The 26,670-nt window shown below is 52.1% G+C and overlaps 11 protein-coding genes across 11 annotated transcripts; 5 read left to right on the forward strand and 6 right to left on the reverse strand.

Moving 5' to 3' along the window:
• Window positions 1-501: 501 nt before the first annotated feature.
• On the forward strand, window positions 502-813 carry ALTATR162_LOCUS6609 (uncharacterized protein; the record flags this gene model as incomplete). Its single annotated transcript, XM_043314231.1, has 2 exons — window positions 502-548; window positions 606-813. 2 exons carry the CDS (start codon window positions 502-504, stop codon window positions 811-813), a joined length of 255 nt encoding a protein of 84 aa, XP_043170166.1.
• Window positions 814-1,203: 390 nt separating this feature from the next.
• On the reverse strand, window positions 1,204-2,791 carry ALTATR162_LOCUS6610 (uncharacterized protein; the record flags this gene model as incomplete). Its single annotated transcript, XM_043314232.1, has 2 exons — window positions 1,204-2,135; window positions 2,185-2,791. 2 exons carry the CDS (start codon window positions 2,789-2,791, stop codon window positions 1,204-1,206), a joined length of 1,539 nt encoding a protein of 512 aa, XP_043170167.1.
• A 514-nt stretch (window positions 2,792-3,305) lies between these two features.
• Window positions 3,306-6,401, forward strand: ALTATR162_LOCUS6611 (uncharacterized protein; the record flags this gene model as incomplete). The annotated part of the gene is made up of 2 exons (XM_043314233.1): window positions 3,306-4,586; window positions 4,632-6,401. The coding sequence occupies 2 exons, from the start codon at window positions 3,306-3,308 to the stop codon at window positions 6,399-6,401; spliced, it is 3,051 nt and encodes a 1,016-aa protein (XP_043170168.1).
• Window positions 6,402-7,564: 1,163 nt separating this feature from the next.
• ALTATR162_LOCUS6612 (uncharacterized protein) lies at window positions 7,565-9,377 on the reverse strand (the record flags this gene model as incomplete). The annotated part of the gene is made up of 3 exons (XM_043314234.1): window positions 7,565-8,292; window positions 8,346-9,110; window positions 9,161-9,377. 3 exons carry the CDS (start codon window positions 9,375-9,377, stop codon window positions 7,565-7,567), a joined length of 1,710 nt encoding a protein of 569 aa, XP_043170169.1.
• A 953-nt stretch (window positions 9,378-10,330) lies between these two features.
• On the reverse strand, window positions 10,331-11,943 carry ALTATR162_LOCUS6613 (uncharacterized protein; the record flags this gene model as incomplete). Its single annotated transcript, XM_043314235.1, has 2 exons — window positions 10,331-10,414; window positions 10,462-11,943. The coding sequence occupies 2 exons, from the start codon at window positions 11,941-11,943 to the stop codon at window positions 10,331-10,333; spliced, it is 1,566 nt and encodes a 521-aa protein (XP_043170170.1).
• A 1,191-nt stretch (window positions 11,944-13,134) lies between these two features.
• On the forward strand, window positions 13,135-15,026 carry ALTATR162_LOCUS6614 (uncharacterized protein; the record flags this gene model as incomplete). Its single annotated transcript, XM_043314236.1, has 5 exons — window positions 13,135-13,256; window positions 13,307-13,337; window positions 13,463-13,924; window positions 13,981-14,059; window positions 14,113-15,026. 5 exons carry the CDS (start codon window positions 13,135-13,137, stop codon window positions 15,024-15,026), a joined length of 1,608 nt encoding a protein of 535 aa, XP_043170171.1.
• Window positions 15,027-15,172: 146 nt separating this feature from the next.
• On the reverse strand, window positions 15,173-16,333 carry ALTATR162_LOCUS6615 (uncharacterized protein; the record flags this gene model as incomplete). Its single annotated transcript, XM_043314237.1, has 1 exon — window positions 15,173-16,333. The coding sequence occupies one exon, from the start codon at window positions 16,331-16,333 to the stop codon at window positions 15,173-15,175; it is 1,161 nt and encodes a 386-aa protein (XP_043170172.1).
• Window positions 16,334-16,734: 401 nt separating this feature from the next.
• ALTATR162_LOCUS6616 (uncharacterized protein) lies at window positions 16,735-17,752 on the forward strand (the record flags this gene model as incomplete). The annotated part of the gene is made up of 2 exons (XM_043314238.1): window positions 16,735-17,586; window positions 17,645-17,752. 2 exons carry the CDS (start codon window positions 16,735-16,737, stop codon window positions 17,750-17,752), a joined length of 960 nt encoding a protein of 319 aa, XP_043170173.1.
• Window positions 17,753-19,063: 1,311 nt separating this feature from the next.
• ALTATR162_LOCUS6617 (uncharacterized protein) lies at window positions 19,064-20,948 on the reverse strand (the record flags this gene model as incomplete). Its single annotated transcript, XM_043314239.1, has 2 exons — window positions 19,064-20,704; window positions 20,757-20,948. 2 exons carry the CDS (start codon window positions 20,946-20,948, stop codon window positions 19,064-19,066), a joined length of 1,833 nt encoding a protein of 610 aa, XP_043170174.1.
• Window positions 20,949-21,416: 468 nt separating this feature from the next.
• ALTATR162_LOCUS6618 (uncharacterized protein) lies at window positions 21,417-22,528 on the forward strand (the record flags this gene model as incomplete). The annotated part of the gene is made up of 3 exons (XM_043314240.1): window positions 21,417-21,718; window positions 21,792-22,327; window positions 22,380-22,528. 3 exons carry the CDS (start codon window positions 21,417-21,419, stop codon window positions 22,526-22,528), a joined length of 987 nt encoding a protein of 328 aa, XP_043170175.1.
• Window positions 22,529-23,401: 873 nt separating this feature from the next.
• On the reverse strand, window positions 23,402-26,380 carry ALTATR162_LOCUS6619 (uncharacterized protein; the record flags this gene model as incomplete). Its single annotated transcript, XM_043314241.1, has 3 exons — window positions 23,402-24,731; window positions 24,778-25,907; window positions 25,958-26,380. 3 exons carry the CDS (start codon window positions 26,378-26,380, stop codon window positions 23,402-23,404), a joined length of 2,883 nt encoding a protein of 960 aa, XP_043170176.1.
• Window positions 26,381-26,670: the final 290 nt, after the last annotated feature.

Raw genomic sequence — 26,670 nt, forward strand, 5'->3', positions numbered from 1 at the left:
ATGCAGGTAGTCAGCTCTAGGATGCTGAGACGACGACGAAATTGTTCCGTGTTGCTTCATCGTCGACCTACGCTGTCACCAGTATGTCAAGGCCTGAAGGTCCTTGAAGAGCGGAAATTTACACCAAGGGCGAAGGCGGAGGCTTGGAAAACGGGTCCTCGGTCTCAAGGAGCGTCTCCCCACGTTGGGTGAAAAGGCTAAATGCACTCCCCCGCATTGTGCCATGACCGTCTTGGCTAGTGCGGCGGCAACGCCAAGGATCGCGAAAAATGTTGGAAAGCGCGACTTTCAATTATCCAAAGCAGCCGTCTTCGCCATACGCCACAACCAAGTCCTAGTGGAGACATCGTGGCTCGTACTATCACGTAATTAGTCTTCGGATTGCAATCACCCGATCAAGCACCTTCACCGTTCCGATTCGACAGGAATAGCCTTCGTGCAAGCCTCCGCGCAAACCTCCGCGCGCATCTCTGCCCCACGCCTCACGACCCAACCTCCGCAATGGCTCAAGGTGCAGTCAAGAAGACCAAGGCCGCTGCGCCGAAGAAGTGAGTTTAGCTCGGCAGCCAATCTACAACACACCTGTACTGACACAATGCCTTCAGGCCGACCCAGCGAGTCCAGCGCGGCGCCCGTGTCATCAAGCCCAAGAATGCCGCGATAATAAAGCAAAACAAGATTGTGCACAAGAGCAGCTCGGGACTAGTAGGGCAGACAGAGAAGCTCCTCGCGCAAAAGGCCGGACATTTGGAGATGCTCAAAGGAGGAAAGAGGGATAAGAAAGAAGGTGGTGACAAGAAGAAGTCTGGTTGAAAAGTTGAAATGTTGAAATGGTGTTATCCAGCAACTGGCAAAGGTACGGAGACTTGTAGTTTTGCATACCCAAAGGCTCAAGACGAACACAAGCACTCAGACATGCGAGTGGCTTCGCGTTCAGTGAGTGTGGTCAGCAGCATGGAACCTACGAGCCTTGTGCGGTGTTATCGCGCAACACAAGACAGGCCACGACTGGCTACTTGCGAAAATCGACGACAAAAGGTACACTTGGAGACAAAGTGAAAGCTGGAGAAAGTGTGTGGTGAACAAAATCGTCCATCCGCAGGGCAAATGCTGAGCTCAATCCTGTGAGTCTTCAGGTAGCATGTCCTAGCGCCTTGCCGTGACTACAGAAATGAAAGGAACCATTAACTTATGTTTGTGTCCTCAAATGATACCCGCTCGTGCAGCTTCGCCGCCTCCGGCATCGACAACCGCTTCCCTAGCCTTTCCTCTGCCTAGTCCTCCCTCTCCAACTCCCATCCGCCTTGCTACATAGCGCTGTGCGACGATGCCTACACTCAAGTTGATCGTCTCTTCCATCCACTCACTGACCCATTCTCTTGGGTCCACACCACCGCTTTCAATAATATCATAAATCTCTTGCGGTAGTTGTGGTTCCTCGCCCGCCGCCTCGGTATTGGCAGGCGCGTCTAGCCAGTCCACCCATTTCGATGGGAAAGACTGGCTGATGGACTTGAAGGAGATGCCGTGGATGGGATCATGCAGATAGATTGCAAACGCCACCTGCTCCTCGTCGTCCTTTGGCTCTTGAACGTCCGACTTGTCCTCCGAGGACGATGTGGCGAAGAGGTCGTCTTGCACTGGATAGCTAATGGCCTGGATCGCAATGAAGATATCGCTACTTCGTACTGGGTTTGTCTCACTGAGGACTTCGGTAGCTTGCTTAGCAGCTTCCTCTACACCTCCTCTTGAACTAAAGAACTCGTTTGCGTATGACTCTGCACTGACTCGTGCAAGCTTTGTGCCCTCTACTAGTCCCTTGACTACAGAAAGATCGCGCTTGCCAGTGTGTCGCCACCATGGTCCGTCATTCCAGCCTCCGCCTCCGCCTCGGTAGCCTTCTAGTGATGCGCGCTGTGTTGACTCTGAGCCTCGTTGGATGACCATGAGGTCGCCGCCTTCTACTTGTGCCATGACTTGGGCAAAGGTCTGGTAAATGAGTGGGTCGAGCGAGGGGTAACCGATAAGGTCGTGTGTGATGTGGATCTGGAGACGTTCATGTTGTGAGATTGGTGGTGCGAGAGTGTTCAGTAGGTTGGTGAAAGTAGGTACGGCACGCTTGCCAAGTTCGCCGCCTACATGTTGTTAGATCGAGACATGATGTGGTGTGAGGTTGAGTCGTACCAATGCCGCGAAGAGCACCCACATTCCCCCGTACTTGCTCTGCCCATCGCTGAGCCTCTTGGTTCTTCTGGATTTCTTGGTAGGCGGCCTCTGCTTGCTTTCTCGCCGTCTCTGCAGCTGCAGTGGCTGTCGATACCAGTCCTCCCCATCCGCCTCCCCACCAAGACCCTCCTGACTGCTTCTCCTCACGAGGCTCAGGTGCTTGTCGTTTGGCGGGCTCCTCTTCAGTTGGCGCGAAGCTCTGGTGGAACGAACGAGTACTCTCTCCCGACTTCCTCGGTGCTGCAGGCCTGTTGTCTTCACTGGTACGTGCCGAGCCAGTAGAAGAGGGAGTGGCCACGCCTGGTGCGCGACGGTTGCTCGATGTAGTCGACGACGAGGATACCTTGGGTGTGTTTGGCCGACTGACTTGGCGTGGAGCGGCTGCTGGCTGTTGTTTTCCTAATTGCTCAAGCTCCTCGAGTTCCTTCAATGCATCGTCATCTTCCTGATGTTGGATCTTCCGTCGTGGCGCGCGGGCACCTTTGGTATGCTTGGGCGGGGGTACGGGAGCCTCAGCCAGCGATTCCAGTTCGGCGAGCTCCTCGTCGGCTGTCTTGGGCGGCATAATGGCTAGAAGATAGAGAAACTAGTCTTGGATAATAGAGGCGACAATAGCAAGTTACTCAGAGGGTGAAGGCGTGTATATAGAGCGGCTGTTACTACAACACTCAAGTCATAGCCGTATTGTTTGGACCATCTGACAGCTAGATGCCAGTCAATTTAGTGTCTTGCTGTCATTGGCCGCCCGGACATGCGCCAAGCGCATCATGGTTCGGCTCGCTTTTGCTGAAGCAGCCACGCCCCGAGACAAAGATCATCACACGCCGATTCACTGACTATTCCATTTGCCATTTCCTTTTCTTGATACCCTCTATCGACTGCTTGCCTCTATTTGCGCACATTCATTGCTGGGGCGCAAGGTTTTGTTCATCATCTTTGCCTGCAGCTTTTGTCACCCTGAAGGCTTGCGATTCGCGCTACGCCTCCCTGGGCCCCTACATGGAGACCTTGCCTCGACAAGTACACATCAAAACTCAACATAACATTCACTACTCACATTAGTCCACCGTATCATCCTGATGCCACGTCCAAGGGGTGCCGCTACGCGCGCAGCTCCACGTCGCAATTCGCAGCAAGATGACACGCCTACACGGACCCATGGTCGAGGAGCAAAACAAGCCCCATCAGAATCAGATGCGCCCGAGACGGTTGCACCAAGGTTCAGTCCCACCAAGCTGAGTCCAACCATTACGAGGAAGACGACTCGGTCTGCCTCCAATATCTCAGGTAACTCATTCGAGGCTGCACCCGAAATCTATGCTTCGTACGAGCATCCGTTGTTTATGGTCTTCGGCCTGTCACCTGAGTTCTTCGATGGTCTCAAGAAGCACCACGGAAAACTTCCAAAAGAACGCAAATCTCTTGTTGGATCTCTAATGGAACGGTCGCCTAGTCCGGAAGATGAATCCGACTCTGAAGAAGAGAGTGCAGAAGAAAGTGAGGTTGAAGTGCCTGTTGCACCTCAGCCAGCGCCAAGAGGCGGCCGTGGACGCGGTGGTCGAGGCTCACGTGGTGGACGCGGCCGAGGCAGTCGCGGCGGCAGGGGTAGTCGAGGAGGGAGGGGCGGAAGAGGAGGATTCGCGAAAGCGACTACGTCTGCGTCAAAAGCTGCTCGTAATGCTGCTGCCATTTTTCCATTTACAGAAGATGATGATGATCAACCGTCCAATCAGAGCACACCAAACGGCAATGCCAAGCCAACCATGCGACTACACAACATCAACTCTACGCATACTTCCGAGGACGAAAACGAGGAAGCGATTGAAGATGACGAAAGTGAGCCTGAGTATGATCGCATAGACGTCATCCAGAAACCATCAAGAACGCCACAAGGTTCTGCGCCACCCGGTCAAGACTCGTTCGAAGACGATATGCAAACATCAGTCCTCGCACACGAGTCAAGATCCGAGCCTACATCCAGGAAATCCGGCAAACTTGCTGTTCCCAAAATTGCACTGCCAGAGTCGGCCTCGCAAACCCCACGAGAGTCTGCGTCGACACCCGCAGAGTCCGCTGTTCCGAAACTGCTGGATCCCGACGAGGATGTGCTCTCCGAGTCGGACCTCCCTGATCCTTTCATCGAAGATGCGCCTTCTCCAATCGAGGCTGAGTGTGAAGATAGAGCAGACTACCTCCTGCAGAAGCGCTTCAAGCCGATGGCTGACGTACAAGCTGCCATTGCCGCCCTAACCAAGTTCCCGGCGGCGCAACGAAGTACCGAGAATCTATATGCACTAACGCAGAATGCGCAACAAATTCTCAAAGCCTGGCAGGACGAGTATCTCATGTTGGATGCTAGAGTAAGTAAATGTCATTCCCCTCATCCCATCTGCTAATCGTTCTAGACCGCGCCTCACATGCATCCGGCAAAGAAAGCCTGCAATGGCGGCCGTATCCCTCTAGCTCCGGAGATCTTTGAGGACATGAAGGAGGCTGATCTTTATGGCTATACGTACGACCCAAAGAAGCCTCCAGGCTGTCAGGATCCTTGGGCACAGCGACCAGGCGCAGAGAAGGGAGGCCGAAGAGAGCTGCGGACGCGTCGCACGCGTGACATGCTAGAATCAGCAGCTCCTAGCGAAGATGAAGATGAAGAAGACAAGGACGGCCGGCCATCAAAGCGGCAACGAAGAGCCACTCGCAGGTTCGATGGCACTGATACCGGCACAGGGGCAAATACCCCTAAAAAGCACAACGGATGGGGCGGTGCACGCAAGAAGGGTGTCAGTCGATTTGCACAGCTAACCTCTGAGACGCCGGAACCAGAAGGGCGAGGCACAAAGCGAGCACGAACAACGGCTAGTAATTTGCTCCACCAACGCATCCAAGAGATGCGAGAAGAGTCGGTTATCGGCAGCTCTGGAGATGAGGAGTCCTCAGCGATGGACGTCGACGAATATTCCGATGCAAACCCCAAGCGTGGACGTCCAGCTGGCAGCAAGAATGTAGCTCGACGTAGCGACTATGGAGTGAAGAAAGGTCCACGAAAGAAGACGAGCGAATCCGGAACCCCGGTTCCTTCAGCAATTGGCCCGAACGCTCCACCACCCGCACTGAACTCAATGAGTGAAGGTCAAGGTCAGTTTACCATTGATGCCCAGCCTTTCCCGGAGGGCATACCCTTGATGGCACCGAACTCTGCTGAGACGGTTTTCCAAGGCACGTCACAGTACAATGCGCCACCTCAAGAGGTGCCACTTGTCCATCCAAGCGAGTCCAGTACGCCCGATGCATATATGCTCACTGCACCACTGAGCCAATACACGAACAACTATGTCGACGAGTCGTCCCCAACGTCAGGTTCGAGACGGAAACCGCGCGTCAAAAGTGAGAAGCGAAGCCAGTCGATGACTATGTGGTGGGCTGAACGAAAGGCGAAGAAGCGTGAGCAGGATGAGAAAGATGGAAAGCCCGTCAAGCCCAATTCGTCGCGCTCAAATTCATCGAGTCGCAGGGGTGCGCGGCAGTCTGGAGGCTCGGCAACTGGCGCGACACCCCAGCCGCAGCCTTCAGAGTCGCAACAAGCGTCTCCAATTCACCATTCACAACATGCTCCTCCACAGCATAGTCCTCACCATGCCCCTTCAGAAGCATACCTACAATATACCCAAGGTCCTCCTGGCCCGCCTGGTCATTACATGTATGTCAGCGGGCCACCCCCGCCACCGCACCACATGATGCAATACTCGCCACTCGCGGCTTTACCAACCGGTTCTTTCCCAAGTCCATACACCCACCATCCGCCCCATCATCATTCAGGTATCCCGCTTACTCAACCTCCGAGCTCCGCAGGTGGACAGTTTGGAGCTGGCCCACGTCAGCTTGCTCCCGCACCTATGGGCATGCCCACATACCCTAGCCCGTATGGTCCCCAAGTTCCAGCGGGTGGAAGGCCAAAGAGCAGTGGTCAGTCTTTGCCAAGGAGTACTGGTGCCGCACAAAATGGACAGCAGGTGCTGGCACCTGCTCCATCTCAGCAACAACTACAACAGCCGCAAGGGCAGCATTTCAGCCCGTACGCACCAGTGAGCATGGGAGGTGGTGCTATGGGTCGCGAGATGCCTTTCAAAGTCATGATTCCTGGGCCTGCACCAGAAAGGAGGGGAAGTCGTTAGAAACGGCTGTCTCCTCGTGATGAAGAGGCTGTTGAGGCAGGCGATAAGAGTGATGATAGTATATACGTGCTTGATTGATTGTTTTCCTCGTAACAGTGAGCAGGATTGGGGCATGTTGTGTCTGGTAATAAAAAAGAGGCGGTTAGCAAGCCCTTGTACTATAGTAACCATACTAAAACTTTCGTTCGTCTGTTCCACTAAACTGCTCTCCGAGCTTATGGAAAGAACCCGATGCTACCAAAGACACCAACAGACACTCTAAGAGCAAACTAGGACGCGACCATTACAAGTGCAGCCCAGCTGGGCAAGGATCAAGCGTGATGGTCGACAGTGGCGTAGAAGTCTCGTCCGGAGCAAGGCTCACGGGAGCAGGCTTATAATGCTCACTAACAAACTTTACTACCAAACACCCCGTGTCCTTGTGCCCGTCCGGAGTTAGATGCAACGTGCGAGCAACACGTCCGTTAAGACTATCCGAGCCCTGTAGCTCAGCCTTCCATTCCATTCTAAGCTCTGGAAACTCGGGGTTGTAAAAAGTGACTACTGTATAATGGCCTTCCTGCCTAGCTTCGTCGTTCTAGTGATCCTGTAACGTGTGTCAGATATCTGCCGATGGAAGAATTCCGCCGCCCTGTTAATAAGTTGCAGTTGTCGTTCCGTTGGTGATAGTCAGCCAGAATCTGGCTGGGCTGTTCCAGATATGTACTCGCGAGCCGTAATTGATCTGCTCGAACCATGCATGACCTTCTTCGCAGAACCGATGCCCTTGGAATACTGGATCGATGTGAACGTGTTGTATTTTGCGATCATTGTAGTCTTCTATCACTGTTTGGATGGCGGTATTCATCGTGCTGACCTAGCATTTCGCGCTACACAACAGTGTCAGCGAGGCTAGCACATATCGTCATCGTGACACTATACACCATCTGGTCTACATGCTCAACCTCTGATGGTTATTCCTGAACGGTTTAATTCAAACTTTTTCATAATGATTCTCTGCTTATCTGTGATGTCTTGCCAGATGACCGCCAGCACTCAGTGGCTCGTGATCCTGAAAATTCCGTATTCACATTAATCAAAGCCCTAGCGCCAATGCCGGCAAGTTATGCATGATTTGTCTCGACGGCACTTCCTCCAGCTAGTCAGCCGGTGTACTGAGCCTTCTACCACTCGGGACGCTCTGCTCGCAGCACGAGCCAGCCTTGAGAGTCGTGTGAGAGCGGGCAGGGTGTGAGAGGACAATCGCCGTACTTGTGCTTTAGAGAGCACCTCCAGCGCGCGCAAGGGGTGTTGTTCTCTATGCAGTTGCGGCACTTAGCACCGTTATCACACGGCAAGTTCTTGTTGTAGCACTCGACGCAAGAGATCACCAACTTCGGAAGCTTGCTGGTCTCGGCAGGCTTGACTACATGCGCAGCACCATGAAGAGACTCGCCATGGTTGGTGATCTTCATCAAACGGCTTTGGCTTTGACTGAGTTGCGCCTTGACCATTTTGAGTTCGTTCCGCTGGCGATCGCAAACACTGGTCTTCTCACGGAGCTTGCTCTTAATGTCGTCAATGTCTGGCTGGTTGTTCTTTGCCTTGATGACCTCAAGATCGTCCTCTAATTCGGTGACTTTGAGCTGTTCTACCACCAGCTGGTGGCGTAGACCGGTTACAAGCTTTTCGCGCTGCGCTAGGGCGTCGGCTAGGTCACGGGCTCGGTTGAAATGATCATCCGAGTTTGCCTGGGCGCGGAATACCTTGTCTCGCTCGCTTGTCAATTTTTCGATGGTACAGTCATTCTCCTTGATCTTCTGCTTGAGGTCTTCCAGTTCGCGGTCTTTAGTTGCAGCCAGGTCAGAAAGAGCGCGATCATGTTTCATGTTGCGGAGATAGGTGAGGTCGCCTATCATGTGTTAGTCAAGGCCATATTGATGTTGTAGAATGGTGCAAACTTACCGGAGCTAGTGTCAAGGTTCAACTCCTCAAATTTAGCCTTTGCTCCTGCCAGCTGTCTGACCGCCCTGTCAACCTCGATCTGCTTCGTCTTGATCCGTCCGACCAGCTCGTCAATCTCAAGCTGCTGCGTCTTGATCTCCACCTCCTTCTCAGACAAAGACCGACCCATTGCTGCCTTTTGAGCCTTGTTAGCTTCGTTCTGGTACCTGAGCTTGCCTAGCCGTACGCCGATGTCATATTCAACGTCCCGAAGAGCTGCATTATTTATTTCGAGAATCGACAACTGGTTCTCTAGCTCCAATTTCTGCTGCATAGTGGTGTTCAGCTCCTTGCCCAAGGCATCCCAGGTCTGCTTAGTCACTCGTACAACTGCTTCTTGGTCGGATCGAAAGCCGCTTGGTGATGTATGGAGGGACTCAGTGGGGGTTGGTGGTTGAATGGGTCCTATACCGGCAGGTAGCTCGAGGCCTGAGATTAGGAGTGGCTCCCTATACGGTGGCGATGGGGAACGCTTACAACGACGATGATCGCATTCGCTATCGTCGTCGCTGTTGTAGTTGATAATCGCCTGAGTCATGTTCTCGAAGATCCTCATATTCTCTGTACGGTACTCTGGGATGGGCTCGGAAGTGACAAGTGCCGGTGCTAGTGCCGCCAGCTCTTGCTCCTGGAGAAATGAAGCGACAGATTCGGGGGGTTGGAATGACCGCGCCAACGGAGAAAGGATACTGGAGCCAGGCTGGATACGGCTGGAGATATGAGGGCCTATATTACGTCAGCCAAAGGTCAGGGGGATACATTGTTGAAGCGCCTACCATTGGGCGCGACGTTGAGCGACGGCGAGGGTGGCGCAGGCGTCGGTAGAGGGGTGTACAGCTTCTTAGCTCTCATTAGATTTGCAAGATCTGAGAAGCTATCCCGGTGAGGTGGCTTCGCGCGCTTATCAGTGAGCGCCATCTTGCCGATGAGAGCGTTGGCGGTGCCCTCGAGAGAGACGCTGTCGTCGTCAAAGTTGATAAGATCATGAGTCATGATCGCGTCGTCAAGGAGGGAGGGAGACGACCCTCCGGGTGGGGTAGCTTTTATGCTGATTGTAGGCAGGTGAAGTGAGAGAAATAGCAGTCACCACAGCGCCAAGCCTGAGATAGATTCTGGGGGCAGGAGCGGCAGACGCGCGGCAACAACGCACCACATAGCGAGCCTAAAAGCTGAAAATCGAATTCAAGCTGGAAGCATAGAACATATGGTGGATAAGGTGATGATATTTAAGAGTGGTCCTCGGAGTCTTTCTGCTGTGCATCCCTTCAATCAGCAGGCGTGACGTGATCGATGGCTGGTGAGGCCAACTATTCCTTCTGCATATTAATTCCCTGCTTGAACTCGTTGATGTACTTCACCATTTCTTCGATGGCCCTCTCCGTTTCCCCCTGTATGAGTGCCATTTACTTGCTTGTCCATGGGGTACTGGACAGCACCTGTATGTGGGATGAGGACGACTTCATTTGCGACTTCGACGGTGGCATCAGGTAACTTCGACGAGGAGGCAACGGTAGCATCTTTGAGTGGCGGGCTGACGTACACGTCCATGTATGCTTCACGCACCGAGTGGAACCGCAGATTGTAAGGCATCGCGTTTGGCCATATTGAGCAGGACGAGAATAGTGTGGTTTGTGTATAGGAGCGGCTCGACGGTGGGAAGTGAAAGACCGTGGACGTGAGAACTGAAAGGGAACACTGCAACAGCCTGAGGGTCTGAATGATTATACTCACAACAAAAGCTTAGAACTGTGGTTGCGAATGGCTTATACGTAAATCTTTAAACTGTAACCGGTGTTTGAGATCTTGCCTAACCACAAATCCCGTAACAGATCGGAAGGGGTACGAATGTATGACGAAGAATTGACATACTTGACTTGGACAACAACGAGGTCCGGAGGGTCATCAGTTGCGTGTGATGTTCACAGCGTGCCTGGGAATGTTCCTCATCATCGGCCAAACCGCTTCAGTTCCCACACTCTCAAAGGCGGATAGACGACTGCAGCCCATGCGAAACCCACAAAATTACCCATCTAACCACATTAGCTCCAAGTTAATCTGAATGTCGACATGTACCTACATCCGCTCCGTAAGTTCCAACCTGCTTTGCGATTGGTCCGATGTACCAAACCTGGGCCATACACATGATTGCGCCAATCCAACCGATCGCAAATGAGGTAAAAGCGGCGATGCCCAGTGGTAGCTTCTTCTTCTGGTTCCAGACTTGCCAGTTGAATCCAGTCGTGCGACGGAAGATCAAATGCTCTTCCAGGATAATGGCAATCCAGACCGAGACCCAGTAGCCCATGAGAGCTAGGAAGTTGGTGAAGATCTCAGCAAGGTGGGCACGCCCTGCCAGTGCACAAACTGTGTAGATGACTACGCCGATGGTATTCCAGATCACTCTCGGTACAGCGCCTGCATAACGTCCAAGTATCTGGGCGTCAATCCCAGAAGAGTATGTAGGGACGATGAGGTTGGCGACGAGACCCAAGGCAACTACCACACCGCAGAAGGAGCCGAAAGCGCCCAGCGGTTTGTATGCTTCGACTATTAGAGCACCTTGCGATATTCCGTAGGCTGTTTCCCAGTCCGTGTTGGTCAACATACCGCATGCGAGGCCGATACCCACGACGAAGGCGAACGTGAAACTGCACATCAGACCCAGCATGGTCATGCCGAAAATCTTGAACGATGATGCGTGTTCCGGATAGTAGACAAAGTAGTCTGCTGCTCCACCGCCGTACGTAATAGCCGCGGCAAGCGTCAAGCCGAAAAAGCTAATGCGGTTGCCGATGATGGTGTCTGGATCTTCATCGCCATGAGATTCGGAGGAGATGTTGAATTGTGGACCGGCGACGCCAGCTAGAATGCAGAGCACTATCAGTTGCGGTAGCCAAGCCCATCGCTCATAGTAGTGGAAGATCTGGTAGCCAAAGGTAGTGATGGCCCACGCGATGATGGCTACGACGATGATGCCGACTACGACCGACATGGAGTTTCCAGAGACGGCAGAGAGGATCTGTCCAGCGACTACGCAATCGATCATGCCGTAACCGAGCAGGACGATAATGTTGAGCAAGACAACGACCTTGGATGGCCACCAACCCGTGACGTATCGCGAGAAGATCATAGTCCGATTGCCGCTCTTGGGGCCAAACGTCGCGATGTATGCCACCACGAGACAGCCAACGAACGCGCCGAAAACGCCCAGCAGGCAAGCGTCGAGGAAGCCAAGGGCAAAAACAGCAGGACCCAGCATGCCCAGCGTGATATTGTTAGCCGCAAGGTTGACGCTGAACCACATGATGGCCACTTGAGAGTATCCAAGCAAACGCAAGTCCTGTCGTTCCTCTGGTTCAACACGTTCTATGCCGCGAGCCTCGAGGTTGTATGCGACAAGCTGTCTTTCAAACGTCTTCCACATGGTCTGCCATTTGGTGTGTGTTGCCATCCCTTCATGCTCGGTATCGCGTGCGCTGACAGGCAGTTGGGGCTCCTTACTCGCATTCGGTGCGAATATAGATTTCTTCTCATCGCGCGGGTTCGTGATGGGGTCCATGACAGCGACCTGGAGCCATTAGTAGCAGCCTCGGGGCGGAGGAATGCAAAGCATGAGTCCTTTCGCAGGCTTTAACCTGATCAAGTTCAGACCGTATATCTCAGATCGCTGCCAACAAAAATGCTGGCGGGCGAACACCGGTCTCATGCGTTCTGCTATCTGACGTTACCTTGATCGGGCATTCTGCTACTCAGCTGCATCCTAGCTATGTTACCGTACTTGTGAGGAAACAACGACGCGTATTGAGAACTGAAAAGTAAGGATGAGAAGGCGAATTGAGTCTCAATGGAACGGGAGAGAAATTGATGTGACTTTTGACGCGAAGGACGAAGAACGAAGGGTGACATGACCAAGAACCCCGCTATCGTGCCGTCCCGAAAATCCTGCGCTTTTCCCGTGTCTTGGAATGTTCACGTAATAGGTAGGCTCAACTTCCTCACGATCTTCTGACTATAACCGAGGTTTCCCACGCATGCGCAACAGGCACGCGTGGTGATGGTGGGAGAATCAATGCAAACCTCCGTGGCTATAGCTTCCTCCAGTTCACGCGGTGCGACTTCGGCTCCAGCCTTGCCCAGCTAACATCAACGCGTCAAGACTGCAACGACTCGTTATCTCTAATGGAAAAAACAACATCATCCTGCAGCTGTGGCAGGAGCATTGCGGTGTCACCGACGAGCACAGACGACCCATAGCGATGTCACCTTGCGCATCCAGCAGGTACACGCGGCGCTCTTATCATCTTCGGCGTTTACCAGTAACCTCTGACTTGCATCGGTCCTTACCCGACCTTCCACACCATGCTCTTTCCATCAAGCTGCATATCCGTCCTCTCCGTTCCTGCGTGTGGTGCGCGTTAAACTACTACCTGGTTCCATGTTCTCCTGGGGTTATGTCTTGATTAGGCAGGTCTGTATCTGCTTAGTGACACATGAACAGCGAATCATTAACACATTCTTACCCGTTCGATGCTATTTACCGCTGGTTCTGTACCTCGAGTACGATCACCATCCCTGGTTCATCCTGTGGGACTAATGCGGGGAAGGTAACGCATGTTAATCTAAGTAGGACTACACTGTAGATATGCACCCTAGCATGCACTATCGGATCAAGCAATAAGTACCTACTGAGATACGCCGGCCTTGAACGAGCCTCGTATCCATCCAAATCATTCTTCAGCGCATTTTCATCATGGTGCTAGCAAAAGCGCTGCTGATGACCGCTGGTCTTGTACCAACACTGACATTCGCTGCGCCAGCGGTTCATGGGCGTAACTACCACAGCACATGTAGGAAGACTACTGTGGCGGTCATGTATTTTCTACTTCAACGATTATAGATTGAAAGTAGCTAACGATACGTAGTGGTGGCGGAGTTGCCGGCATTACAGCTGCGGTACGTATACGTGAATAACCTCTCTCCTGAACGACGCGGACAAGAATGAGCAAAGGTCAAGTTCATCAAATCATCACACTCCCGCTTCATAGATGTTTCTGAATGCAGCTATTAATGAGCTCTAGCAAGCACTTGCCAACCAATCTGTCACCGACTTCCTGATCCTTGAGTATCAAGACCATATCGGTGGCCGTATGCGAAACACCAAATTTGGCTCTGATCCTGGCGGCAGCCCTTACACTGTCGAATTAGGCGCGAACTGGATCTCAGGACTAGGTGAAGATACCGTAGACGGCCCAGAGAACCCTGTCTGGACTTTCTCGAAACAAGTGAACCTGACAAGTCCAAATTCGGATGTCTTTTCTATCGCGACCTACAACGAGACAGGTGCTGTGGACTACACAAACATTTTAGATGAGTTCGAAGAGTACTGGAGTGACTTCGAGCAAAGCGCTGGTACTATACTATCTGAGAACCTGCAAGACAGAAGTTTTCGCGCCGGCCTTTGGCAAAGTGGGTGGAGGCCGAAAGGCGATCCGGCACGCAAGGCTGTTGAGTACTATCTTTGGGACTGGGAGACTGCCCAGGTGAGTCTACCCGAGAGTGATTGTCCGTCAGATATGCTGATAAATGTGCTCCATAGACGCCAGAGGAATCGAGCTTCGTCTACGGCATCACAGGATACAATCTGACTTACTACGCTTTCTCCGAGATCAGCAATTGTATGTACTTGAAGCACGAAAATATGATCAAGACTAACACAGACTCCCCACAGTCTGTACCGACCAGCGCGGTTTCAATACGTGGCTCAAGTATCAAGCGTCAAAATTTCTCAAGCCTAACGATCCACGCCTTCTCCTCAATACCATCGTAACAAACATCACCTACTCAGAAACTGGCGTAAATATCACCACCTTAGATGGCTCGTGCGTAGAAGCCGATTACGCCATCTCCACCGTCTCGCTTGGCGTGCTACAGAACGATGTCATCACGTTCGAGCCCGAACTCCCAGAATGGAAGCAATCCGCGATCGCCACATTCTCATTCGGCACATACACTAAGCTCTTCTTCCAGTTCAACGAGACGTTCTGGCCAGACGACAAGCAGTTTTTTCTTTACGCCGATCCCACGACGCGCGGATACTACACAGTGTGGCAGAGCTTGTCAACGGCAGGGTTCTTACCAGGTTCCAACATCATTTTCGCCACACTAGTCGACGAACAATCTTACCGTGTTGAGGCACAAGACGATGAAACCACAAAGGCAGAAGGCATGGCCGTCCTTCGCAAGATGTTCCCCAACACCACTATTCCAGAACCAGTTGCGTTCACCTACCCACGCTGGTCTCAAACACCATGGTCTTACGGATCTTACTCCAACTGGCCTGCTGGCACCACGCTCGAGATGCACCAGAATCTTCGTGCAAACGTAGGCAGGCTGTACTTTGCTGGTGAAGCGATGAGCGCGGAGTACTTTGGTTTTCTGCACGGCGCATGGTTTGAGGGTCAGGAGGTTGGAGAACGTATTGCAGGGCAGATTACTACGGAGTGCGTTAACCGTGAGAGTGGATGTGGAGCGTATAACCGATATGAGGTTTTGCATGGGACGACGGAGTTGTGGGAGGTCAATGCATTTAATGGAATGGGAACGAGTCCATTCTTTGTTGCTGACACTGGGGACATGGAGTAGATGCGCAGCCGGGTGTGAGCGCGTACCGGTAAGGCGTGGCACTTTGGGATCGTTTCGTTGGGTCTGAAGTATGCGTCGATTCTTGTAGTCCTCGATCAGGAATACGAAACATACGTAAGGTCACTGTCCCCAGTCTTTATTTCGCTTTACTTATCATCCTCCTCTTTCATCTCAAAGTCCACCCAAATAGGCACATGATCACTCGGTATCATTTCTTCCTCGCTGTCCATGATCCCACAAGCCGTGACACATCCCTTCTCCCATGCCTTCCTTCCAGCAATGAAGTAATCCACCCTATCACAACTGCTTCCCCATTTCCTGCCTGGCGAAAAATATGTATACCGCCGCTCTTCACCATGCATCTTTCTCCAGACATCGACACCGCCAAATCCATTACTCTTCTCCATTCCACTATTTTCCAGCAGCTTATCGTGGAAATCTGCTCGGTTGATAACATGTGCCTGTGGGAAGACACGTAGCTTGGGAAACCCATCTCGCTCATCAAGTGCTACATTCATATCTCCTGCTAGCAATACATCCCATCCTTGCTCTTCCAGCTCTTTACATTCTCCCATCAGTAAGCTATGGAACTCGCGTTTTCTGTCATGTCTTGTGCCTTTTACAGCACCTATGGCAGAATCACGATAAGCATTGTCCGTTCCGTTCACTGCGTAAATATTGAAGATTGCTAGTTTTGCGGTACTACTCCTCGACTTGACTTCTACAACGGAGACGCGTCCTTCGTTATCCCAACCTACAGTTCGCACACCAATATGGTAGGTGTTGGCGAGATCACGACGAATGATATTACATACACCGTATATCTTGCCACGGCCTCCGGGTCCACGGGCGTTGAAATGATCGGTTGGCAAGGTGAAAAATGCATTATATACCGGGCCCTGCGCATCCGTTGAGGTTGATTCTACTGGCAAGCGCGAATTTAGGGCTGCTTTGACAATATCTTGAGTTTTTTTATCTGTGGAAGCGATTTTTACTTCTTGTAGGAACAGTATGGACGGCCATTGGTATCTGTGTAAAAACGCCCTCAAGGACGCTGGTGGTATCGCGTCTTTTGGAGGTCTCCTCGCAGTAACTTTAGACTCGGTGGGTTGAAAGAATGACGTAATTGGTTTTTGTAGGAATGGGGTGATGCCGTTGATGTTCCAAGAGAATATGCGTAAGGTGTTTGCGTTGAGTGGTGGAAGAGGTGCAAGTGTGCTTGCTGGTGCTGTCTGGTGGGAAGCCGTCACTATACTGGAACCGATCTTACGTCTTTTTGCAGGTGGCGGGCTGATGTCACGGTTCATGGTTGCGTAGTGACGATACGAAGGACGGGTCAGGAGTATTGATGTTTGGGAATGTAGGATGGACCAGGTGCTCGCAGAACTGAGTGACGTCATGTCCTGTTTCTTTATCTGCGGGGTCCCAAAAGCGTGTAGATGCAACCTTAAAACTTTCACCCTTTCGCAAAGTGCAGGCATGTCTCATCATACACCTTTGTCAGGTACAATCGCGCATGCACGTGGGCGGAGCGGGACGCGTCCTCCTACTAAGATTGATTGGGTAGTGATCAGCCACATCATTCACTACCCCTCCAACTTGACAGCACGCTACAAACCTCCGCCACTCTTCAGCCACTGCTGCCAACAACCTTACTTTCAATTTTTCAATCTCACTCTCACCCCAATTTATCAGTTCTTAGCCCAAAATGTCTTACAGACGCAAGAAGAGTCTCCTCATCGGCATCAATTATGTCGGCAGCAGCCACGAACTGAAGGGCTGCCATTCCGATGTAGACAACATGGCAGAATTTCTTTCCTACCGTGGATACACAAACTCACACAAAGACCGGGTCATCTTGACTGATCGTCCGGAAGTACCATACGACTCACCCTACTTTCCTACAGGCCACAACCTCCTCGCAGCCATGGATTGGCTAGTTTCAGAACCTGGTTGCACGCTATTTCTGCACTACTCTGGCCACGGCGGACAGATTGCAGACGTAGACGGCAACCGGACTACGGGTATGGATGCTTCGATCGTTCCTGTGGATTTTGAACAGCGAGGTCAGATCTCCAGTACCATTCTACACGAACATCTTGTCACGTATATGGCGCGTGATTGTACACTCTTCGTCGTTATGGACTGCTGCCACTCCGGTAGCGCGCTCGAACTACCTTATGTCTACCGCTCTGACAGCGATGGTCAAATCAGTTTGATGGATAACCTGAAAGCTGGGCTTACGCTCGCAAACGAAGCTCGCGACATCATCTCCGGTGGCTTCTCCTATAACAAAGTCGGTGAAGCGAGGGAGTTACTTGCAGGCGCCAGCACCTTCTTCAAAGGTCTGAAACATTTTGGGGAAGAAGAGGAGGAAGGATTGGAAAGCGGAGAATTCGCGGGACAGTATGGGAGCGAACGGAAGATGGTAACTATGTTTTCTGGCTGTAGAGATGACCAGACCAGCGCCGATGCGCGTATTCAAGGAGAGCCTACGGGCGCTATGACATGGGCGTTCCTGGAAATGATGAAGAGCAGTCAGAATCCGAGTTACGCAGAGGTGAGTACTGGACATGAGTTTGATTTAGCTGATTATCATCTTACTAACAGATTTGCAGACACTCAAGTTCATAAGGAAGACGTTGGATGAGAGTGACTACAAACAGATTCCGCAGCTGAGCTCGGGATTAGATATCGATCTGGATGAGATGGCTTTGGTACTTTGATCTCAGAATGCAGTCATCAGACGATGTCTCCACGTACCCAGACAATCATTGATAAAGGAATCCCCTAGAGATGAACAGACAATGCTACAACGGAGTGTTTTGGATATGAATTGTGGTTCTCCGTGAACTCGTGGCACACTTAGCAAATGATGCAGCTCGCATCATGCATGCATCGACCCATCCTTTCACAACAACGGCGCGGCTTGACATCTCCAACACAGTGGGAGAAACAAAGTCCTGAAAAGAGCCAAGCATTCTTTTAATCGATGCTCTGGCCGTCTATAACATCATTCCCGTGCCCAAACCGTCTTCTTATCTTCTCTTATCTCTCCAACACCACCCCAACCATTCAAAATGACCCAGCCCATCGACCCCGTCTGCATGCGCATCTCTTCAGACCTCAATCTTCAACTATCCCAATACGACATCTCAAAGACATCATGAACGAACAACCAAGCATCTTGCCTTCCTTTCACGCTACTACCTCAACAACCCTTGCGTCAACCCCCTCAGCATCAGCGTGCCCATTGTCGACGTACCTGTTGTCAGTTTTCGGGGAGAAGTAGTCATAGCACATAAGATAGCTTTGGTAGTCCACTAGACGACCTCGTTGTCTCCTCCTACTAGCACTTCTTCTGCTATATCTGCTACTCCGGCGACAACGGAGAAGAGGGATGGCGAGGCGAAGACTTGGGTATCTGCGAAGAAGACAGCGGGGACTCGGCATTGTCCTTCTCCGTCTTTGTCCGCATCTGCATCTACGTCTACATTGTCCAGACCATGTATCTGTGTACTGGTGCACATGATCGGTACCATTGTTCATCAGAAGTGTTTGATAGGTGGCTTCTGTACTATGGCTGAGCGCATCATTGGTAGTCTGTTGGAGGGCGACGAGGAGATGGTTGGTGCATATGAGGAAACTAAGAAACCCAAAGGAGGCAAGATGGAGGTGGCTAAGAAATCAGTATGGGATGTTGTGCCTTGCGGACATTACTGTTGAGATGTCAAGAAGCGAAGCAGAGGAGTGAAGGAGGGGATGACCAGGCGTTTGATATGTAGAGTTGATTGTTGCTTAGTTGTTCATAGTCTTTCTGGCCCTCGGAGCTTGAATTGGTAGAAGGACGATAAGAACTTTGCATCAAAATAATAGAAAAGAAAATCCAAATGGTATCCTTAGCTAGAGCGAATCAAGCCATTTCCCATCACACCAGAACACCTATCCCGCTACCCGTCAGAAAGAACTTAACCAGAAAAAGTGCGACTGAAGAACGAACGCCTCCCAAATGCACCAAACTACCGCGATCAGGGTGCTTAGTCCTTAGCAACCTCGGTCCGGACTTCGCCCTTGACGTTTTCTGAATCGCGTTCTGCTTGACCCTCTTCCTTGGATGCGGCAATCTCCTCCTTATCGTCATTGCCTTCCATCTCGACATCCGCCGTTGGAGCAGAGGTAGGTGCCATTGCTGTTGGTGCGGTAGGTGGAGATTCAGGTGGGGTCACAACACCTCCTGCAGGCGATTGCGACTGTGCTGAGTCATCGGCGGGAGCAGGCGCAGCAGGCGGTGCATCCATGTTGATGTCACCATCCTCATCAGCTTCTTGCTCGCCAGTGGCGGGAGTTTGTGTGCGCGACTTCACGGCTGCAGATGCTTGGCGTGTTGACACAGCACTTTCACCATTGATCTCTTCCATACCGTCCAGATCGTCCGCCGGGGCAGCGTTGGGATTTGGGAAGTCGGTGATATTCCGCTTCTTCTTGGTACCGGGCTGAGCGCGCACCCCAAGGCTGTTTTTGTAGTCTTCGTCGTCGCTTTCATCGTACATCTCGCCGTCATGCGCTATCTGCTTGTCCTGTGAAAGTTGTGTCTTTCGTACGTCCTTGTTCTCGTCGGCATCAAGATCTTCTTCTTCATCTTCAGCATCGGAGTCCGCCGCGCGATACAAATTAGGAGGGGCGTCCGGTATGTTAGTAAAGGCCTCAACCGAGGGCTTTCCGGTCCTCCTAATGTTGTCGATGACGGCTGATTTGATCTTGTGCAGGTAGTCATGAGAGTTTGCGTTCTCCATGTTTGACGGTCGGACATCAAGTTCGTAGTCGGGAGCAAAATATTCATAGTAGTCGTTGAAAGGCAGCTGCTTGGACATCTTTGTCGAGACGAGCTCTCCTGTCTCGTAGGCCCAAGTTCGGGCGACGTTCCTCATGGTGTAGCCACCACCTCCGAGTACAATGACTGGAACACCAAAGCTTTTGACGTACTTGACGCAGTTGGCGTGGCCGTTCATGCTTAGGTTGAAGCAACCAAGCCTGTCTCCGGAAAGACTATCACCACCGCATTGCAGGACAATAGCCTCTGGACCGTAGTATGTCATGACAGCCTGGATGACAGGCTCGAAGATGTCGCGGTAGGTGTCGTCGGTGATACCATCGCGAAGGGGAAAATTGACCGCGTAGTTCTTGCCGCTGCCGACACCGATGTCGCGTAGTTCGCCAGTACCGGGGAAGTACTCGCCGTACTTGTGGAATGAGACGGTCATGACGCGATCGGTCGTGTAGAAGGCTTCCTCGACACCATCTCCATGGTGAACGTCGATATCGATGTACAGCACACGCTGCTTGTATCTGAGCAGTTCGATGATACCCAAGACGATGTCGTTGACATAGCAGAAACCACTGGCTTCGCTCTTCTTCGCGTGATGCAGTCCTCCGGCCCAGTTGACGGCGACATCGCACTTTCCTCGATTCAAGCGTGCAGCGCCCTCCATGGTTCCGCCGGCGCTGATGCCGCAGAACTCGAAAAGACCGTCGAAGACGGGACAATCGTCTCCAACGTTGTATTTGCTCTGTTCGCGCGTGAAGCTCTCCATGTTGTCGGGCGTGACCTTGTGCAGAAATTCGATGTATTCGTCGGTATGAAATTGCGTCATTTCGTATTTTGAAGCCGGCTTTGCGCGCTGTCTTTGAGTTAGCACAGATGCACGCGAACTTGAATCAGCGTCTGCCTACATAAATCTCCATTTTAGTGTACAGGCCATAGTTCATAATCAAACTATGCGCCATCCGTATGCGGTGGGGCTTCATGGGATGTCCTGCTACATAGGCATAGTTGCCGACGTCGGAGTCGTAGAAGTAGGCAACTTTCTTTGGTTGCGATGCGACGCCGTTGCCCAAAGAAAAGGACCCCGTTGTGGGTGCCATGTCGGTGGAAGCCATATCTTTGTTGGCTGCGCACAGCTATGCGACTGCGGGGATTTTGGTGGTATTACTTTGATAATGCAAGATATTCTTCAACTGGGGGTGGTAGAGAAGCGTGACTTCAGATATATGCAGTACTCGAGTGTCAGCGATCGAGGAAAGGTGGAGGGGCCTAGAGGAGAGATGGCGGGAGCTTTAACAAAGACCCTCGCGCGCCATTGAGCATTCATGGATCGAGCTGCAACAGGGCACCCCTGCCTAGCGCCGGTTCCGGAATAACCGAATCGCCGCATCTGGCAGTCGCGCAGTTAGGTGAGAGAGCTCCGAGCATCGACAGCTCCATCATCGCCGCCGCCTACCCAAACACTTACTTCGCCCACCACTCCGATACCCTCTACCTTTCGCCAGCCACCTCACTCATATCTCCCGAAGAATCGTTGCCAACACCCCACCATGGACCGGTTAACCAGAATGCTCGCCGCCGCTCAAGGTGGCATGGGCGGTATGGGAGGACCCCAGGGCGACACCAACCTGATCGATAACTCGGAAACCGTCTACATCTCCTCGCTTGCACTACTCAAGATGCTGCGACACGGCCGGGCAGGTGTGCCTATGGAAGTCATGGGTCTGATGTTGGGCGAGTTTGTGGATGATTACACAGTACGAGTGGTGGATGTCTTCGCCATGCCGCAGTCAGGAACCGGTGTCTCCGTCGAGGCTGTAGACCCTGTCTTCCAAACCAAGATGATGGACATGTTGAGGCAAACGGGAAGGTATGCACTTGCTGGCTGAACACTCGAAGCCGCCACCGCTCCTACTACATCCATCCAATGCTGACAAACACAGGCAAGAGACTGTTGTCGGCTGGTACCACTCACATCCTGGTTTCGGCTGCTGGCTTTCCTCGGTCGATATCAACACACAGCAGTCGTTCGAGCAGCTCACACCCCGCGCCGTCGCCGTTGTCGTTGACCCCATTCAGTCCGTCAAGGGCAAAGTCGTCATCGATGCTTTCCGCCTCATCAACCCCCAGGCTCTCATGATGGGTCACGAGCCCCGCCAGACCACCTCCAACGTCGGCCACCTAAACAAGCCATCAATCCAGGCGCTTATCCACGGCCTGAACCGCCACTACTACTCCATCGGCATCAACTACCGAAAAACTGCGCTGGAGGAGAACATGCTGATGAACCTCCACAAGCACGTGTGGACGGAGGCACTGCTCATGGACGACTTCAAGGGCGAGGGCGAGCGGAATACCGACAGGTTGCAGAAGCTCGTCACTTTGGCAGATGGTTACGAGAAGCGTGTCAAGGAGGAGACAGAGTTGACCAAGGACCAATTAAAGACGCGATACGTCGGAAAGGTCGACCCCAAGAAGCGTATGTTCAACTATACAACTTACACCAATATTGTACTAACAAAACATCACAGACATCTCCGACGTCGGCCAGCAGCTCATCGAAGACAACATCGTCTCCGTCTCCAGGCAGATGATTGACAAGGAAGCCTCAGTACCCAAATCAAACTCACGGCAAAACGGCAACGCGACCAGCGGTGACGACGTGGAGATGGAGGAGTAGGATCACATACCACAGCTCAGAGAAGGCTCGTAAACCGGCATGAGTAACAAACCAGATTTGCGCTCAAAGCAGACATACGATACAGTAATGCATAGAGTATGAGACAATGATATTACCCAAACATGTTCACTTTGATGAATAACTGCGTCGACCGTTTCTGAATCGTGTATCCATGAGGCACGTATCATAGTATTAGGCTTTTAGTGCCATATGATCAATAAAGCCAGAGCAATGATGTCGTATAAAAGGACGAGTCATGTCCATCAATCGTGATCCAAACATATGCATTTTTCAATACCTCTATTTTGCGTAAGAGTTTTAGGTGCATGAAAAGCAAACAACAACAAACACCAGCCCACGCTTGTCCATGAAATCATTTCTCATACGCCACCGCGACACGACAATGCGCCCTGTCGTCGCAAAAACCCTTGAGGGTTACTTTGTTTGTGTAATCCGTCCATGACCCACGTCCTTTCTTTGGTATAAAACAACAAATCGCCGCCCCATCCGTCCTATCCAACCAACACTTCCCATCATCCATGCGTATTTTGTGACATTACGGAAACAGCCGAATATTACGATTTCTTTCTCAGTCAACTCCAGTACATAAAAGTGGAAAGGGTCCATGGGAAACACAGAAGCGATTAGGATTGGATGGAAATTGAGGGCCTCGGTTTTAGAGGGAAAAAAAAAAGGAGGGTAGGTAGGTGACTAGTCCAGGTCCGAAGGTTATAGCAACAGCGCAACTCATAAAAGAGTGCTCTAGTGACTGTGAAATGGTCGTCTGTGCGTCCGGATAAATCCTGCAAATTGCTATGGTGGTTGAGATCTGCTTTGTAGCAAGCAAACTCAGAAAAACGATGACCTGCCAGACTAAGGACGGCCATGCGGTTTACCTGACGTCTCCTCTTGATTTGATGCATTCTGGCTTGTGGAGCGAATCTTCTTCGCGTTTTCGTCATCAGAACTCGAGTGGCTGCTGCTTCCATCTTCGAAACCAATGGTTCCATCCTTGGATTCTCGGCGTAGTCTATCAGCCTTATCCTTAAGGTACTGAGCCTGCTCAGCGGCTCTCTGAGCGCGAATCTGTTTTTTCCACATGGCAGCGTAGTGACCATTGCGATCAAGCAGCTCCTCGTGCGTTCCTCGTTCCTGAACCTTGCCCTTGTGCAGGACGAGAATCTGATCAGCATGGGTGATGGTACTAAGACGATGAGCGATGATGAGCATAGTGCGGCCCTTGGCTAGTGTTGTAAATGCTTCCTGGATGTGCTGCTCCGTTTCCGTGTCGAGAGCGGCAGTGGCCTCGTCAAGCATGATGATACGCGGATTCTTGAGAATCGTGCGAGCAATAGCGACACGCTGCTTCTCACCTCCGGAAAGTCGCAGGCCGCGGTCACCGACCTTGGTCTCATACTTGTCTGGGAATGTCATGATCTTGTCGTGGATGCTAGCAGCTCTACACGCCTCGTGTACCTGTTCGTCGGTTGCCTCTGGGTTTGCATACTTGAGATTGTACATGAGTGTCTCGTTGAAGAGCACAGTGTCTTGAGGCACAACACCAATGTGGCTGCGCACCGAGTCGATGGTGAGATCTTCAACGTCATGACCATCAACCTGAATGCTACCAGACATGGTATTGTAAAATCGGTACAACAGACGGAAGACGGTTGATTTACCTCCACCAGATTCACCAACAAACGCAGTCGTCGTGCCTGGCTCGCAGTAAAAGTCGAGACCCGTCAGCGCTGGTTTGCGCTGGTCGTAAGCAAAGTGTACATCCTGGAAGCGAAGGTTACCCTCGCACGAGGCCAAAGGTTGGGCGTCCTCCTTGTCGACCACGGTGGGTTGCTCCTTGAACAACTCGAGCATTCGCTCCGAGTTGATCATAGCAGACTGGATCATCCTGTAAAAGGTACCAAAGAAGTTGAGAGGACTTTGCAGCTGGCTCATATACGTGAGAAGCGACACAAATTTGCCGACCTCGAGGATTCCGGCCGCAACTTGATATGCTGCAATAAAGCATGTGACGAGGAGTCCGATCATGAAAACCATGTTCTGTGTGATGTTCATGATGTTCAGCGATAACATGACCTTGTACTCAGCGTTCTGATACTTCTTAACAGCTTCACGGTAGCGGTTGAACTCGTACGCTTCGGCGTTGAAATACTTGACCGTCTCGTATGACACCATGGAGTCGTTCCTGCAAAAGGTTAGTCGGATCATGATACTCACAGGTAGTTACTTACTTGACGGCGTCCTCTTCTCTGTCGGCATTGACCATTTCTCGGCGAATTTCAGCACGCCACTGCGCCATGCGGATGGTCAGATAGATGTACCAGAAGGTGATGATGGCGATAACAAGCGCGTAGTAAGCATCGAATCTGACGAGGAAATAGGCAATGGCAACAGCCAAATCGATGAGCATTGGCACCACTGAAAAGGTCACCTGCTCGAGGAACGTATTGATGGAGCTACCCTTTCCTAGTGCGGATAGGACCTCGCCCGTCTTTTTACCGAGATGGAAGTCAAGACTAAGACTGTGCACGTGCTCAAATGCCGCAACGGACAGTTCGCGATACGAGTATTGCGAAACGGGAATCCACAACGCAGATCGCGCCGCACCGAGCAAACCATTGCTACCTTGTAGAAAGCGGAAGGCAATGTAGAGCATGATGGCAGTCCAAGGATTTCCTTTTGAGGGGTCCTTGAGGCGGTTCACGATTTCACCCGTGAGATCTGGGACTACGACGTTGACGACGCGCTGGGCCAAGACGAGTACGAAACAAGCTATGACTACGAGCTGCAACTTGCGATCTTTCGAGGGCCAAAGGTAGGGAAAGAAGACGTGGTAGCCTTTGATGTATTCCCACCAACTGCGCGCGGGTGCGCCAGTGGGCCTGCTCCAGGCGGGGGGTGCACCCTCGGTGTGCTGATGTTTGCCACCGACGGGGTGGACTGAGCCATATGAGCCGTTCGCGTGACCGTTCTCCGCATGACCGTTTTGATCGGCGCTACTTAGCAGGGAAGTGTTTTCAGACGGACTACCGGACTCTTGCTGGGATTTGCGCTGTGGGACTATGACGAAAAGTACGTAGAAGGCGATGAGTGCGAGGAGCAGTACGATGCGAAGTAGGTCCATGGCCACCTCGGCGGATTCCCACTCAGTCATTCCAAATCGCAATCGCTTGGCCGGTGGGCCCGCGGTAGGCTCCTTGTGGGGATGCGTGTAGACGGCGAAGGAGAGGGCTACGAGTACTATTTCTAGCACTGTTGCGAGACTCCATGTTGCCAGATGCGCCTCGGTCGGGGATGGCTTGGAATCGAGTAGGGAGATGAGGAAAAGACAGTAGACGAAGAAGGCGCCCACGAGGTAGATCTGGACACGTTAGCACATTAGCCAACTTTGAGTTTGCGCCTCGTACATACCACGACAGATTTGCCTGCCCACCAGTGCTCTTGCGTCTGAGCGAGAGCATGCGCAATGACGATGACCGAGTTGCCGACAAAGGTGAAAGCCGTCGCCAGTGAGACCCATTCAAAGACCCTCTTCTGCGTCTGCGTGACATCATCATGGACGAGCTTCTTGACGAAGTTGCGGGTAGGATCGGTCGCAGGAAGCGGCTTTCCTCCAGGGCCGGTTGTGGTAGGTTTGGCGATATTAGTATTAGATTTAGAAGCGGCGATGCTGCGGACGGTGAAGGCAGCCAGAAAAAAGACGAGCATAACGATGGGATAGGCATATTGTAGGACGGTGATGGTGTTGCGCACAGGGCCGGCATAGGTCCATCTCTCGTGGTCGTTGTCGCTGTCGGCGGCGGCGAGGTCGACCTGGAGCAGCGGACCAGCCATGATGGAGCTTCTCTCCACTTGTACGTGAGACCCTGATGCGAGGACTCACGGGTGGCAGAGACAGGTGGGGGGAAGGGAGAGGAAAGAGGAGATGGAGGTTATGGAAGAGAAACGCGGTGACATGTTGCACACTGAGACGGTGCCATGGACGAGAGCTAGCAAGAGTAGACTTGTGGCGCACATGCAGCAGGCATTAGGCCTGTCCGTGCGCGCCGATGATGGATTCCATCCAGACCACCGCGCTGACCCCGGCCTGCATGCTCCCAGGGACACCGAGCGAGTCGTGCACC

Source organism: Alternaria atra (genome assembly GCF_907166805.1).
Source record: "Alternaria atra isolate CS162 genome assembly, contig: 25, whole genome shotgun sequence".
Lineage (NCBI taxonomy): Eukaryota > Fungi > Ascomycota > Dothideomycetes > Pleosporales > Pleosporaceae > Alternaria > Alternaria atra.